At 38.3% G+C, this 16868-nt stretch overlaps 4 protein-coding genes across 8 annotated transcripts; 2 read left to right on the top strand and 2 right to left on the bottom strand.

Moving 5' to 3' along the window:
• Positions 1-7487: 7487 nt before the first annotated feature.
• On the top strand, positions 7488-11560 carry LOC143362821 (uncharacterized). 4 transcript variants are annotated; one of them, XM_076803284.1, is made up of 8 exons: positions 7488-7648; positions 7974-8241; positions 8464-8645; positions 10340-10450; positions 10541-10637; positions 10836-11043; positions 11084-11215; positions 11284-11560. In XM_076803284.1, exons 2-8 carry the CDS (start codon positions 7976-7978, stop codon positions 11440-11442), a joined length of 1155 nt encoding a protein of 384 aa, XP_076659399.1. In that variant the 5' UTR covers positions 7488-7648; positions 7974-7975; the 3' UTR covers positions 11443-11560. The 4 variants fall into 4 exon arrangements, with proteins under 4 accessions (XP_076659399.1, XP_076659400.1, XP_076659401.1 ...); XM_076803285.1 differs by lacking the exon at positions 7488-7648 and adding an exon at positions 7660-7834 and having other exon boundaries at positions 10836-11009; positions 11086-11215; XM_076803286.1 differs by lacking the exon at positions 7488-7648 and adding an exon at positions 7660-7834 and having other exon boundaries at positions 10836-11013; positions 11099-11215.
• A 554-nt stretch (positions 11561-12114) lies between these two features.
• LOC143362914 (uncharacterized) lies at positions 12115-12799 on the bottom strand. The gene has a single exon (XM_076803423.1). It carries the CDS (start codon positions 12551-12553, stop codon positions 12200-12202), a length of 354 nt encoding a protein of 117 aa, XP_076659538.1. The 5' UTR covers positions 12554-12799; the 3' UTR covers positions 12115-12199.
• A 322-nt stretch (positions 12800-13121) lies between these two features.
• Positions 13122-14304, top strand: LOC143362807 (uridine diphosphate glucose pyrophosphatase NUDT14). The gene is made up of 4 exons (XM_076803263.1): positions 13122-13201; positions 13277-13733; positions 13824-13897; positions 14070-14304. The coding sequence occupies exons 1-4, from the start codon at positions 13159-13161 to the stop codon at positions 14225-14227; spliced, it is 732 nt and encodes a 243-aa protein (XP_076659378.1). The 5' UTR covers positions 13122-13158; the 3' UTR covers positions 14228-14304.
• Atg6 (Beclin-1-like Atg6) lies at positions 14295-16348 on the bottom strand. 2 transcript variants are annotated; one of them, XM_076803261.1, is made up of 5 exons: positions 16071-16348; positions 15631-15788; positions 15159-15571; positions 14597-15085; positions 14295-14519 (listed from the first exon to the last, which is right to left on the bottom strand). In XM_076803261.1, exons 1-5 carry the CDS (start codon positions 16180-16182, stop codon positions 14402-14404), a joined length of 1290 nt encoding a protein of 429 aa, XP_076659376.1. In that variant the 5' UTR covers positions 16183-16348; the 3' UTR covers positions 14295-14401. The 2 variants fall into 2 exon arrangements, with proteins under 2 accessions (XP_076659376.1, XP_076659377.1); XM_076803262.1 differs by having other exon boundaries at positions 16067-16194.
• Positions 16349-16868: the final 520 nt, after the last annotated feature.

The following is a 16868-nucleotide window of genomic DNA, read 5'->3' as shown; positions in this document are numbered from 1 at the left end:
CCCGGGGAGACCTATGCTCCCCACCCCCCGGGGGGGGGGGCCGGGGTCAGCTCACACCGCGGTCGTGTCGTGGTCGTGTTGATAGACCAACCGCGGTCGTGTTGTTCAAACGTTGGTTCAATTTACCGGCATTTTGCTTACTGGGTAGGTATGCCATCATTTGTTATTTCTATCGATTTTTCTCTTTTTCGCTTCCGAGGAGCTAATTTAATTATGTTGCTTATTTTCTATTTCAGTACAATAACAAAAATAGACAGTACGATGAAAACTCGAGTCGACACACCTAGTCAATTTGGAGCACTGAATTCGTCTGAACACATGTCGATGCTCAAACCACCCGCGTAAGTCTCGAAAGCAATATGTGCATATATCGAAACGAATTGCTAAAAACATTTGAATGCCAGAGTATTTAAATATTTAACTTGATGTATCACTAACACAAATGAAAATGATGTATATTAATAATTACTAGGATCTTTCACCGATTCGAAAAAACAGAAACTCCTCAGGGAACACATTCTAAAATTGACTCTAAGAATCCCTTCAAAATCGAGTTAATTACGGGGACATTGGGTCAATTATGGGGACATCGAAATCCCAGGCGTGAGCATTCTCATTTTCTTTCTGGTCACATGTACTCCTGAATCGGATTTTCATTCTTCTGAAACATTTTTTAACATTCATTCGAACCCTTGTCCTAAAATTAGGTCCGTTCTCATGTATCAGCGGCAGTGCAACATTCTGGCTATTTTCAACACGGGATTCGTATGTATTTGCCTTTAGGTTTGGAAACCGACACGGAACGCCCCAATCCCTAAACCATATACAAGTACAGTACTACTGTATTAAGTACTTACTTAGTACAGACATGGGATTTAACTAGCCCGATCCGAGGCTTTTTCGAAGGCCACCCCCTTGTCCCGGCCGCATGTCTCGCACCCCGTGACCGTCTAAGTTCCCGAGCTACCTCAGGCCCGTACCATATGAATTGAGTATGGCATATTAGGGCGACTCTCGTATCAATAGTAGAGATCAATAGATTTCGACATCACCAATGAGGTACATACTACTGTGAATGCGTTTTTTGCGCATGATAATTTTCAGTCTTCATTATTTCAAGTCTTCTTCCTCGCCAAGCAGGTCTAAACGTGCGCGAAAATTTAGTTTTCCTAAATGTGAGTAAAATTTTGACAATATAATTAAAACTATTTTCCAAATTTATTTTCTCGAAATTACCATGCGACACAGTGAAATAGGTCTACAGGGGATACCACTGACAAAAAAACGCATAGTACCTCATGGACAATGTGGAAATCTATTGATCGGGTGTCGCTTTAATTGATCGCGTGAACTTGGGCTGTCACGGGGAGTAAGACATGCGACCGTGATAAGGGGTGATAAGGGGGCAGCCTTCAAAAAAGCCTCGGATCGGGCCAGTTAAATCCCATCAGGAGGACCAGAGAGGAATCTCTGGTTAGAGTAAGAAACAGTAGGCCAATGACTAAAGGAATATATAAAATACCGTTCTTTACAGATCACAGCTAGTTATTTACATAAATCTAGGAAATAGTTGTTATTGCATAATTATTTTCAATAAGGGTTATACAAATTCTGAATCAACATCAATCATTACTCATTATATCCATTTCACTATCAAAATATATAATAAAACGTCGCAAACATTTAGCATTCTCGATATACTAAACTGCTTGATAATATCGATGTGCTGATCTTCCCGCTGTAACTCGCATCATGTCATTTTACGCCTGATTTTATTTCGAGCCGCTCTCTTCGGTGCGAGCCGTTCGCTTCGTTGCGGATAGCTCGCATCGTGCGAGTACTCGACCCGACTCGCACAGCCCTAGGACACAGGTACGGCCTAACTACCGGGTTAAACCAACCAGAGAAATTTCAAGAATTCCACAAGGGCAAGATAAAGGTAAAGCTATTGAAATGTGGACGCAATGACCTATAGGCGCTTCGGGTACCGCGGGTCCTCGGAGGGACCCCCGATCGGAGGAATGACAACTATAAGCAAAAAATATCAATTTTAGAATCAGAACCTTCGAAAGTTCAAAAGTAAATTTCGATGAGAAATCAACAAAAAAAAATTACGATGTTCATTGAATGAGGTAATCCGTAACCCGAAGGTAATTCGAAACAAAAACTGCGTGCTTGGATTAATAATTGAAAGGAGCTGCCTTGAAGGTGAAGGTGGGCCAAGAGTAAACAAGGAAAGCATTGAAGGACCTTCGGGTCATCCCGAGGTAGCCTAAAATAAATTCAGACACAATTCAATGAAATATATAAGGTTTTATAACTAGCAAGTCTTAAATTCTACTTTACAATGTTATAGGAAATTATAAATAAGCAGCTATTTGCTCGATATTGATCTCTCTTTGTAAGATACTAGAAAATCTTACAAATAGAGAATAATACCGATTTCCCAGGTCTCACCACGAGGAGGTTGTTGCACAAGAGACCCAAAAGGAAGCCAGAAGGAATTCAATATGCTTCCTTCTGACTCCCTTTCTTAGAACGACGATTTACAATCTTACAAACTAAATTTCGCAGATCGCTAAATGGGAAAGATTACTTTTCCAGAGACGGAAAAGGTCACTTTACCATTTAGCGTATGTCGAGTGATTATTGCGGGTCAAAAGTGTGAATCAGGCAGAAGGCTCTGATTCTTTCAATGAGAGAAACAAAACCGAACCAGAGCAAAAGGCTCTGGTTCAAGGGTTACGCGACGCGTACAATGCTTACAAACTATCTGCCAACTAGTACGGTACCCGACGCTTCCTTACAGAGAACGACGGCCAGGGACGCCTTCACCGTACGGTAGAACTATCTTCCCCAACTACCCGCCACGAGCAACGCTGACGCGACAAGGCGACGAAGAGACTTATAGGGAATGAAACCCCTGGTCCCGGCGCGAGCCACGCCAGCGTTGACATGACTTAGGCAGACATTTTACGAAGGAAGGGTTCTACCTGGCGAGTACTGCTCCATGACCATCATTTCTCAGTGCATCCATGCCGAATATCGCAACGTGGACCGGTTCAAAACTTGCAAGCAAGGTCCGACACAGCCTTCCGCTGTTGCAAAATGTATTGTAGTGTAGTTGCGCACCGATTGTACATATTAGAATTTAAGACACCTGCGCAATCATGTACAAACATTAAAACATCCCTCATGTAACAGACCGGTATTATCGTGGCTGCGTGCACACACACTCGGGGGGAATGTGTAGGGTGGATGGCGCCACCGTCGCCATTTCCCTAGACCGCGCCGATCAGTCGAGTTTCCCTTCTCAGTTCCGCCATTCGAACTTCGCTCGAGAGAACGGAAACTCGATCTCTTTTGATCGTTATCTATCGTCGTGATCGGACGCGTTTCATTGTCTGCTCTCTACGTGGTCTTTTTGTATCTTCCGAGATCCCCTCGGACATTGAATAAATCGTGCTCTCTGGTTCAAGCCGAACCGTAAACGTGAGTGAGTTTATATATCCTACCACGTGGCTCCTTAAGGGACAGTTTTCCCAGGTGGCCTTGAACAATCGATAGTACCGCTATAACGGCCACTAGAAGAAGCTAAATAGTAACATTTTCGTCCAGTATGGGGAGTTGGGTGCACTTTCCACATTCAGTGTCGAGTGGCATTTTCCGAGTATCCTCTCTGATTCGGTCGCATGATCTCTGACAATAGAGGCGATCTGAGCATGCGTGGTCGACATCATAAACGACGGCGCTGCCGTAGCTTCGTTCGAACAACCGTGTCGCGGCACACTCACACACCGCTAGGTCGGCGTGTACGTGTACCTACGAGAATAGCAAGGGTCCGGGATGCCGCGAATCATTCCTCGATAATGCAAAGATGGGGCTTATCAGTAGTCAAAAGCGCTAGATAAAAGATAAATCTAGAGCGCTCGCCATCAAACAGGTCCTACTCTTGCATTTTCGAGCAACGTTTTGCATTATTCGGTCGCATGATGCCTGCCGTAGCTTCGTTCGAACAGCCGTGCCTCGGCACACTCACACACCGCTAGGTCGGCGTGTACGTGTACCTACGAGAATAGCAAGGGTCCGGGATGCCGCGAATCATTCCTCGATAATGCAAAGATGGGGTTCATCAGTAGTCAAAAGCGCTAGATAAATGATAAATCTAGAGCGCTCGCCATCAAACAGGTCCGACTCTTGCATTTTCGAGCAACATTTTGCATTATTCGGTCGCATGGTGCCTGCCGTAGCTTCGTTCGAACAGCCGTGCCTCGGCACACTCACACACCGCTAGGTCGGCGTGTACGTGTACCTACGAGAATAGCTAGGGTCCGGGATGCCGCGATTCATTGCTCGATAATGCAAAATGGCAGAGTTGGGCAAAATATTTATCTAAATAAAAATTTCGAATAACTAGTAAAAGATAAAAAAAATTTGTATTCCTTATTCGAAGGTTCGAGTAAAGAAAGTATCTTTATTTGATGTGTATCGAATAATTTTATTCGACGAGAATTTATCCGACGAAAAAATATAATTTTTTTTATTCGAAGCGGATTTATTCAAACTTTGAATAATTTTTTCATCTTTTATCTGTATTTTCTATTCGAAGGCTTCTAATAAATCTTCAAATTACTTTTACCGAGCGCCGAGCTTCAAAGACCCAGCGACGACAGACGACATACAATGTAAGCGGATGGAGAATCGCGCACATATGAAAGTTTAAACTTTTAGATTTTTCAATATATCCTCATGAAATTGTGACGAGCGAATGGAGGGGATGTTCCTGATGAAAATAAGGTCAAATTCGAGTGTAATCGAACAAGTTTCACTGATACGTAATGTTACAATAAAAATTACAATCTAATTAAAGACAGTCCAAATGATGTCGTGTTTGCACTCATTTTGATCGGAACAAGCTCTACAATTCATTCGTATAAACAATATTGTACTGATTAAAAATGTAAAAGCATAAATTGCCAATAATGCTCGATTCTGCATCTGCTTACATTGTAGGCTGTTTGGCAGTCGCTGGGTCTTCGACGTTCGGCGCTCGTCGGTCCTCCGGTCCGACCGGTCGTCGAGCTGGCAAAAGTTAGCCGAAGATTTATTCGAAGCTTTCGAATATATCTACAATTAAAAATATTAAACACAGTCCAATTTGTACCGCGTTTAGTGTCATTTTAATCAGAAGAATGCCACGAATTAGTTGGCGCAAGTCCCATAAAAAAATAATGAAAAATAAACAAGTTTTGCAATTGTATTGGTAGTTGTTTCACACCGATATCTCGCGACTCTACGAGCTCGGGACTTCAAAGACCAGCGACCGACCAACGGCCTACAATGTAAGCAGATGGAGAATCGAGCATTATTGGCAATTTATGCTTTTACATTTTTAATCAGAACAATATTGTTTACACGAATGAATTGTAGAGCTTATCCCGATGAAAATGAGTCCAAACACGACATCATTTGGACTGTCTTTAATTAGATTGTAATTTTTATTGTAACATTACGTATCAGTGAAACTTGTTCGATTACACTCGAATTTGACCTTATTTTCATCAGGAACATCCCCTCCATTCGCTCGTCACAATTTCATGAGGATATATTGAAAAATCTAAAAGTTTAAACTTTCATATGTGCGCGATTCTCCATCCGCTTACATTGTATGTCGTCTGTCGTCGCTGGGTCTTTGAAGCTCCGCGCTCGGTAAAAGTAATTTGAAGATTTATTAGAAGCCTTCGAATAGAAAATACAGATAAAAGATGAAAAAATTATTCAAAGTTTGAATAAATCCGCTTCGAAAAAAAAAAATTATATTTTTTCGTCGGATAAATTCTCGTCGAATAAAATTATTCGATACACATCAAATAAAGATACTTTCTTTACTTGAACCTTCGAATAAGGAATAACAATTTTTTTTTATCTTTTACTAGTTATTCGAAATTTTTACTTAGATAAATATTTTGCCCAACTCTGCCATTTTGCATTATCGAGGAATGATTCGCGGCATCCCGGACCCTAGCTATTCTCGTAGGTACACGTACACGCCGACCTAGCTGTGTGTGAGTGTGCCGAGGCACGGCTGTTCGAACGAAGCTACGGCAGGCACCATGCGACCGAATAATGCAAAATGTTGCTCGAAAATGCAAGAGTCGGACCTGTTTGATGGCGAGCGCTCTAGATTTATCTTTTATCTAGCGCTTTTGACTATTGATAAGCCCCATCTTTGCATTATCGAGGAATGATTCGCGGCATCCCGGACCCTTGCTATTCTCGGAGGTACACGTACACGCCGACCTGGCGGTGTGTGAGTGTGCCGAGGCACGGCTGTCGAACGAAGCTACGGCAGCGCCGTCGTTTACGATGTCGGCCACGCGTGCTCAGATCGCCTCTCTGACAGGCATCATGCGACCGAATAATGCAAAATGTTGCTCGAAAATGCCAGAGTCGGACCTGTTTGATGGCGAGCGCTCTAGATTTATCTTTTATCTAGCGCTTTTGACTATTGATAAGCCCCATCTTTGCATTATCGAGGAATGATTCGCGGCATCCCGGACCCTTGCTATTCTCGTAGGTACACGTACACGCCGACCTAGCGGTGTGTGAGTGTGCCGTGGCACGGCTGTTCGAACGAAGCTACGGCAGGCACCATGCGACCGAATAATGCAAAATGTTGCTCGAAAATGCAAGAGTCGGACCTGTTTGATGGCGAGCGCTCTAGATTTATCTTTTATCTAGCGCTTTTGACTCCTGATGAGCCCCATCTTTGCATTATCGAGGAATGATTCGCGGCATCCCGGACCCTTGCTATTCTCGTAGGTACACGTACACGCCGACCTGGCGGTGTGTGAGTGTTGCGCACGACTCTCATTCGAGCATAGTGACTGCTGACGACGACAATGATCGGAAAGAGAATACAGCGCTCGTAGCGGAAAATGCCGGAACTATATTTGAGCAAAATAATAGCTGTGGGATGGTTTTTCGGGGGCGGCAAATCCTTTGTTTAATACGTAATTATACAATATAATAGGCGTTGCATTGACATTGTATATGTCACCGCTAGAGCGCTCGCCATCAACATTCTCAATAAGAACCCGGTTATTTAAGAAAATGTGTCCTTATATCTACATTCTGCCGAATATTGCAAATTACGCCTAGAAAACGCAAAAGTAGGACCTGTTCGTTCGCGAGCGCTCTAGATTTATCTTTTATCTAACGCTTTTCACCCCTGGAAAGCCCCATCTTTGCATTATCGAACAATGATTTGCCGCCTCCCGAACCCTTGCAATCTTTTTCGTTCTTGCGGATCTAGCGTTGTGTGGGGCATACCATGGCACACGCACACGGCACGCACACGGCACACACACTGTCATTTGAGCTTCTCCTAGCGGCCGTTTGTAGCGTGAAGATCGCTAGGAAGCTTCTCCTAGTTCCTGTTTGGAGCGTGGCGACTCAAGGCTACGTAGGAAAACTGGCCCTTAACCTCAAAAAATACGTAGAGTAGGCTACGTGCCTCGTTTGCCCTCCGCGAGGCTTCGAACATTCTCCACGGGTGGTGTTCGTGTACCAATAACCCTACAGAACGCCGAAAACCCGGGCGTGAGCACTCTCCTATCCTCTCTGCTAAAAGAGAGGGTAGCATCAGGTACATAGCATTGAGATTGAGAGCCTTGCAATTTGAGAAATTCATCTATTCTGTTATTTGTATTGTGTGCCGTTTATTTTGTCGCAAGATTAAATTATTTTCATTTTTCAATATCTGCATATTTACATGCAAATTTTTTCATTTATCTTATTGTACTTATTTAACATAATTTTTCGATGCCATCAGGTAATTTTTTCTGCATTTAAAATGTCGTTGCATCCAAACATTATTCGTACATAACCTTAAAAAGTGGTTGAGAATCAATCAATTTATAAAGAATTTTCATCATTTTCATTTATAATTCTTCTTTTACTATCTGCTGCAGAAATGAAACCAAATTCATCGTCCCGAAACGACGCTACTGAGAAGATGCTACGGAGGCGAGAATGGAAGCTGGAACAAGAACGACAACGGCAGCATGAGAGGTTAACACAAAAGAAGATTAACGAATTTTTAATGCAATATATCCGTAAAAAAGGTTTGCGGCCTCCGGAACCTCCAAATCGAAGTAAGAGCCGAAGTAAATCTCCACAAAGTCGACCTAGAAGACCTTGTACTCCTAGCACAACAAACACTCCAATTCTTTCTGAAAGGTAAATAAAACTTCATGAAAATCTATTATAGATTAAGAATGCAAAACTATTTTATTTTCTTTTAATAACAACACAATAAAACAAGAGTCTAAAATCTATTCTATGCATGTGAGGTTATATAATGTAGTCTAGGAAATCTTAGTTATTGAAATTGATATTCTATAAAAGAGACGCACTGTAAAATATAGAATGCTTTATAAAAATTTGTTTGTTGTGTTTCAGACTGGAATTTGCTGATGAAACAGTACCGTTATTTAAAGGACCCGAAGGCACAAAGATTAGTGCAGCTGAGCTACACAGAATTAAAGTAGATATTCATAGAAATATTCCTGGAAAATCAACTGACTCAGATCTTCAGCGGCATATTATCAATCCTGAAGATATATTAATCAAAAGAAGAGCGGGTAAATTATTATTTCCACACTGAAACTATTTAACAACTTTTTTAGTTCTTCAAAGAAGAAGCATACGAAATGGAAAATAACATTGACGCTGAAAATGAATATTTCTATGACTACCTACAAGTCACAATTGGTAAATTGAAATGTGTGAAGGATATCTCCTTTCTCTCGTAAAAATTAAGTTCGTTGTTATTCGTGTATTAATTTCTAATTTTTAATCTACTCAGATTATTTCTTGCAATATCTTATTGAGCTACAGATAAATATTTCAACATGGTTACATCATGATTAGCATCATTTGAAGATGAGAAAATTCTGTACGACAACTTTTACAACTCTGAAGATTACGGATTTCAATATTATAATGTGTCGTCCAGAATATTCAAGAACTTATACAAGGGTGCTTTTAATTTGCAAAGTTAATAACTGGTTTTAATTTATCTAGAATGTAGCAAATTTGGAATACATTGTTGGATCACTGTTGCTGAATTATGCTTCAGCTGTATTAACAACATAGGTTTTGTTGGTAAAAGTCAATTTTTCAAAGAATAGTATAGATTCCATAAATCTATACATTCAAGTTTTGTGTATCCTCTGGATGTTCTGGTGTGGGAATGTGTGCATGATATATAATGTATAGTGCTCTTGTCTTTTTAAAAATATTTCATTTGCTACAATGGCAACAACTTGAAGATCTACTATGAAGATTTTTTACATTGTAAGTTTCTTCAACTGAAAAGGCAGAAGTGAATACCTATTTTTTTTATATAAATATGTATGAATTAAAGAGACAATATTATACTAAAAAGTGATCTATTACACTTTTGTATAATATTTTAGGCTTAGTCTCTTTAATCTATTTTCATATACTATTAAAATGAAACAAAAACAGGTATACAATTTGGTGGTTTCTGCAGCATTCAATTAATTTAGAGAAAGGATGTTGGTTTTACTATTTATAATGAAAATTGAAATTTATAAATGATCGTTTTTTATTTGGAAAAAAAAATATTAATAATAATTTTCGACGTGGCTTTTTATTGGATAAATGTTAAAAAATTTAAGAATTTAAAAAAATGATTGAACTTTATGACTAGTTTGCAAAGTAAAATCGATGTAAATAGAAAAAGTACTTAATATAGTTTGTATAAAGAAAATGTTGGTATAAGTTGAAATTCTTATTCAAGTATAATAATGTAAATTTAGAATTGAAGAGAACATTAACGTTTATTAATTTATACTTGTATACGTTTATTGATTAATATATTGATTCTGGCACTGAAGAAAGTTATAAGCAATTGGACATCTATCTACAGATATTGTATTAATTTTGAGAAATAGTTTTGAAAACAATTAAACAAGAAATATAATTTATAAACACTAACTTAATCAGTTCAGATGTTTTTATAACGTTCATGTAAGAATTACTTGAAATTAAATGTAAATTATAATGTAATTGTACTAATTTATAATTTGTTCATTGTGATGAACATTAGCAAATAATGATTTACTTTCTCAATTTGCAATAATAAGATGGAACGTTTATACGGATGGTTTACAATTTTTCAAAGATGGTCAATTTCTCTGAATAGCAATTTTGATGTCTTCAAGGTCTGTCACAGCTGCCAGTATTGCTTAACTGCTTATTTCATATATATTGAAATTATTTTCTTCATCAAAAATTTATGTTACTATAGGAGAAGGATCGAAACCAATATTTGAGAGGAAAGAAATCAAAGGAGTAATCACCGAAACAGAAGAGGTTGAAGAACATCGTACTGTTGTAACTATAAATAATGACACTTTAGGTATTGAAGAATTAAAAATTACATATTTTATATTTCATTTGTATTGGATTGTGATTTCCATTTTACAAGTGTATAATTTTTAATTTTTAGATGGCAAGTCGAAAACATTTAAAAGCCGCTCAGTGTCTTTGAGTCCAATCAGAAACCGAAGTCGTAATCCTCGACGTTCATTGTCTCGTCGTTCCAGGTTTGTGCCTGTATTGGCAATGTTTCCTTATGAGAAAGCAAAGTTGTTACGATTATTGTCGACTAACTGTTACTAGACATTTTATTTAGTTATAAGATAAGATATGGTTTGACAATTTTAATATTGATATGATATGCAATCAATTTTTGAACGAATGAATGAATTGAGTTCCACTGAATTATTATTTTATTTGTTTAGGGAAAGGTATCGTAGCAGGAACAGAAGTAAGGAGTATGAAGATAGTTCCATAGGGAAGGAGAGACGACGCACTGAGTCATACATTGCTGAGGAAGAGCGACACAGAAGAAGTCGTGACCATTCGCGTTCGAGGGAAAGGGAAGAACGGAAATGGGATAGAGATTCCCATCACAGGTGTGTCATGGAATATTTTCTGTGTGATGCATTTGTGAATTAAATTTAATAAATAAATACTGTTTTGGCATGAGAGGTCTTATCGAGAGTATCGAGAGAGATCTAGAGAACGCTCTCGAAATAATTGGGGCGGAAATAGATCCAGGGTACAAAGAGTTCTTCCGCCACATTATGTAGAACAAATTCCTGTTCCTATTTATTATAATGTACGTACATTAGTGATGACGAGCAGTTTCCAGTTTATTAGACAGAATACTAATTTATTATATTTCAGCACTTCCCGCCCAGACCAATAATGATGGGACCTTTGATGCCAATGCGCGGGCAAGTTCTGCTAGGAAATAGGCACCCTTCCATGATGGGACCTCCATGGCCATTCTCGCCAAGTTTACGTCCCTCCAATCCTATTATGTACAGGTCCAAGAATTTTTAATAATTCCTTTAACGGATATCTAATTATTTTGCATTGTATACAGGATTTGGACCAGTTTTAGTTTATATTTAGATTGTTTAAATTTGTAATGTTTTAAAATAAAACGAATTTATACCGATTTTATTCTTGCAACTACAAATCTTTAAACCTGTAATTAATTTAAAATTGCTTACTAAAAAGTGCAGACCATTGGCCGCTCCCTTTCCCCTTTTTTCTGAGTACTCTTCCCTACCTACCGTATTAATAGTATTCGATCATTTTTTATGTGAAGTATATATGGGACATTCAATTTTTATCATGTTTCCTGTAACTTTTTAAATATCATGTTATATTTATTCTGTGACGGCGGCTACCTCCTACGCTCGCCAGCAGATGGACAAATAGTCAAACATCTTTCCCGCTATTACCTAATCAGTCACCGATTCTTATATATATCATTCTCAACCGTATTCTCACATCCCAGCGTCTGAGGCAGGGCTCGCTAGATAGCCTCACCGACGAGTCTCCTGTAGGTTTTATTAAGGGTCCCGCGGATAAATGCGGAACCAAGATGCAGCAGGGAGGACAATCTCCCATATATAATGTATGGACTTTAGCAGTGCCATCTAAGTTAGTTCCCTCAACTAAAACCTATATATATATATAGCTATACGATTGTAACAATACTTTATTTTAACAATATTTTATTTCAATACATAATAATACATAATTATAACATCAAAGAAATACATAATTATAATATAAAAGTAACACATAATTAGTCTTCATAATTACTCTCTTGACTTTCCAGTGGTGTAGCAGAGGCTGGATATTCTTTTGCTTCTATATTTCCAGATGCATATTCTTTGTTCTCACTCTGCACTTGTAAATGCAAAGTTGGAATAGCATCGTGTCTCAATCTTCTTCGTTGAGTAGAACGCAGAAATGAATCCTCTTCAAAATGTTTATAACACACCCTGTATTTGCGCCTTTCAGTGCTTGCCAGTTTAAGTATTACAGGACACTGAATTTGATTGGCCCAAGACTCTGATCGGTTGACGTCTTTAGGAAAGTAGTATGCTGGGATAATTACACCTGATGAACACTGTGGAACTGCACAAGCTTTCACCATTTTGTTCTAATGTCCAAATGTTTACAATAATTGTTTGTATCTTATAAAGTCTTTATAAACTGTCCGCACTTATATGTCCACTTATATTCACTTAGTTTGTACACTTTTTATACTTGCTGCTGCACTCCTCTGTACCTCACTATCTTACTATCCTAAAAACAAACAAATAATTTATGCACAACGTAAAATTCGAAGAATAAGTTCACTGAGTGTAGCTCAAATTTGAAAAATTATTTCTAAAATTGATTTGACACTGAGCAGTTTTTTTTCAATATTTCCTGAGTTTATTAATCAAATTTTCAGCAGAATTCAATTTTTTTTATTATTAAAATAATATAGAAAGGGTCTTGAAGTTATTTTCTAGTTCAAGTATCCAGAAATATCGCAGTCTGCAATGGTCTACAACAATTGACAACAATTGTCGAGGCACACGATCATTCGTACAGCAGTGGTTTTGGCGGTAATAGTAGCGTCTAATAGTACCAATGATTGGAACGTCAGTCACGTCCAATCACGTTTAATCACGTGATGTGCTGTGAATGTGGTGCCATCTAAGTTAATTCCCTCACAAGTGTACTAACCTGTCCAAGGCCATACTGACTCTTATGTATGGCCTGATAAGAGTTTACTTCCCTGAATCCGATGACTGTATGGATCTAAGACGTTATTCGTGAGCGGTTATTTTTCCCCTGTATTTGACAACTCTGTTTTGAATCAGTGCAGATAAGAAAGAAGAAATGGATGTCACGGCACTAGAAAAGCAAAATGAGATTATACGAAATAAAATGCTCAACGTAAAGGATATGAAGGTAGCAGATTGTCCGTTTAGCTCACCATGGATCAGACCCGTTCGAATTTATTATCAGCAAAATAACGAACACAGGGACTGGGATGTGGTGAGGGTGCACGACGGCGTAAGTATATTGATTTTTAACACGAGCAGGAAGAAACTCGTGTTCGTCAGGCAATTCCGTCCTGCGTATTTCTATACGACCCTTCCGGAAGAGCATGGACCGGTTGATCTTGTGAAATATCCACCTCAATTGGGCCTGACCTTGGAACTATGCGCCGGTATCGTGGACAAAGATAAGTCACTAGTTGAGATTGCGAGAGACGAACTCGTAGAAGAATGTGGATACGAAGTACCTGCAGAGACCCTTAAACTTATTAATACTTTTGGGTATGTCCTTGTTGAACAATTATAGTTCTCTACACAATACACTATACGTAATTGAATTTGTGGGATTTCATGTACTAAAATTTGTTACAGGTACACCTCTACTTCCGTCTACAAGAATACACTTTTTTATGTGGAAGTAACGGACGAGATGCGCACTCATCCTGGTAAGTTTAAATGTAAAAGTAATTTAAGTAGATAGATATACTTTATTTTAAAATTATTTTATGTACATTATAATGGTAATGGCACATAGAGTAAGTTTATAGTGTTCAATAAAATATATAAAAAGAGAATCCCCAAGTTTCTCATCCTTTGATACAATTTGTCAAATTGAAGGAGGAGGTGCTGCTTTTGAAGATGAACTAATCGAAATAGTGGAAATGAGTATTCCCGAAGTAAAAGAATACATCAATTCTAAGGAAGTACAAAGCCCTCCAAGTTTTCTATACGGTGTCACCTGGTTTCTCCTTAACAAACCTGAACATTGCTCTTAACCCACATTCTAATCCCTTTAAACATTGTTTGAAATAAGTACCAACGATTAAATACTAAATAAAAGCCTTATTCTTTACCTGAGTTTATTTATAAAGAGGATGTATGTACAGAAGTGAATGTGAAGGAGATGTATGATTGAGACTTGGTGAACATGAGATACACAGAAATTAAGTCTAATGCTCGGCCTCATCTTTTGTGAATTGTGAACTAACCCAAGCGAGACCCCATTTCAAATTCGTCAAAAGAAATTTTAGAGCTTTGGTCCACTGTTCCTCTGAATTAAATTGTATTCTGAAATAAAATACATGGGATAGATATTAAAAGTAGTTCTAATTATGTATTTCTATTATGCATAAAAATAACAGTACTTGATGGAGTAAGAGTTGCCTGTGGCAGAATCCTCTATTTTTCCACGATCCATTCTGTATGGGAGACAAAATCCACTATCACCTTTCTCTACTTGTTCCTTAAATTGTTGCAAGCAGTCTAGAAAAGCTACCATTGCGGCATCAAACTTTGTATCCCACAAAAACTTAAATCCTCCGCTGCCGTATAAAGGTAGGGCTCTGTGCTGGTCTAATGTTTCTATGTAACTATGATTACCGAATGGCACTAAACGAAAACGTTTGAACGTGAGATTCATTTTTCGCGCCAGAGCAGTTAATAACAACGTTGTCTGCCCCCACGCAGCATTTATTTCGCTCCAGTCAACTGGAGCACTTGGTAATCTGCCTAAACGGAAGGAATTTATAGTTCCAAAATGTCCAGAGTGCCAAATATGAAATGTAGCATTGAACACATTTGTTCTTTTCAGTCTCTCTAGTTGAGATGTTGCATAGGCTAGTTGACACTCCAAACTAAACAAATTAGTGATAAACGTTAATAAACCATGAAAAAATGTGATAAATGTACGTATCTTGTGATAAATACCTGTGACATTCATCTTCAGCTAACATGAGATCTCTTTTGTGTTTTGAATATTCCCTATAATACCTTTCTTCTTCGCTTTGCAATCTTTCCTTTTCCCTTTCTTGCTGGGCTATCCCATTCCTCGTTGCCAATTCCTCTTTCTTCAATGCCTCTAATTCATTGATCATTCTCTCTTCCTCCGACTTAACATCTTGAAGCTCTTTCGTAAGTGTTTCCATTTCAATATCCTCGTGCCCCTGTTGCTGTTGTTCTATTTCTAACTTCTTTAAATATTCATTGTAGTCTGACCATTCCCCTTCTGTCATTCTTAATTGTTGATCCATTAATAATAGGAGACTATCGGTGCATTCATCGCAAAGTGGGTGATCAGCAGAGCTACTACTACTAAGAATATCGAACAGTGTTGCCCGCACCTTGAAAAAATAGATATTACACTATTATTCATCGAGCAGGTTAAAGGCACTTTATGTACCTTCAAATGGTGACTGAGGCTCTCCGTTTCCCCTGAATCACCAACTAGCATGAATCCATTAGTTCCATTCGCAGATTCTGTTAATCTAAACGGTGGAACAAGACATTCCATACTTCCACTTTGAGGCTCTAAGTCTCCTACCATTTGTTGTATGGGAACTATTAAAAAAATTAGACATTATATTTTTATTAATGATCTTATTACTTATTAATGTTGATTATCAATTCAGTAAGTAATATCCTGTTAGAGATATAATCAAATAATAGTAAAAATGTGATGCAGCAGAATGTATAAAAACAGGAGCGAATGAATGATTTAGTGGATTGATCGGTTTCCGTGGAGCGTGAAAAAAATTGACAATATTTGTGCAGATCGTGGAAAGCCATATAAAACATAAGAATGCTTACAAAATCATATAGTACGAAATAGAAATTACCTACGTGAAAGTTCTGCTAGTGTGTGCTCCCCAAGATGATAGAAACTTGGGCCTAGCCGTAGCGGCTGTAGACAACGCTGGCAGGCAAAGCTCACATTACTTTTCATATCTACCATTTTGACGTTTCGTTACTAAAAAGTAACTCAACTCGGGATGCACTCGTACACCACGTTATTTATAAATACGCATTTGACGCTTGGAAGACGAGACCAGCTGATTTTGTTTTCATTATCTTCCGTAAGAAGGCGTAAGCAACCTGTAGCAACTTGGCTGTTAGACACAGACACAGACTTCAGATCACTACAGACATTGCATGCAATGCATTTTTCTGTCAACGGTTCTGAATTACCGACTCTGTAGAAAATGCTCTGGTACAATAGCGGACTCTATCGAATTGGAACGGTCAGCTAGTGAACTAAGTGACGTTGCAACACAAAAAGTGTGTGTCTGAGGAAGCTAGATTTTACGACGTTGTCAGCTTTAAAAGTGCAATGTTGCCGCATTGTATTCATACAAAAACCGTCGATGCTCGCATCGAAAGCGTTCGATCGGTTTCTTTCCTGCTTTACGGAGCTGTTGAAATTCAGAGGCATAGAATTTTCAATCACAATAATTTTTATTAAACGATCATTTGAATATTCGTTAACTTGTTAAAAAATCTTTTTAATTTTATTAATTGTTTACGCAAATATAAAATTGTGAAATGTTCTGAAATTTTTAATTTGTAGATTTTTTAATACATTTACGTAAACCTGATTATACAGGGTGAGTCACCTAACGTTTGCACCTCAAATATCTTTGT

Source organism: Halictus rubicundus, chromosome 18, assembly GCF_050948215.1.
Source record: "Halictus rubicundus isolate RS-2024b chromosome 18, iyHalRubi1_principal, whole genome shotgun sequence".
Classification (NCBI taxonomy): domain Eukaryota; kingdom Metazoa; phylum Arthropoda; class Insecta; order Hymenoptera; family Halictidae; genus Halictus; species Halictus rubicundus.
This window is presented reverse-complemented; position numbering and strand designations above follow the sequence as displayed.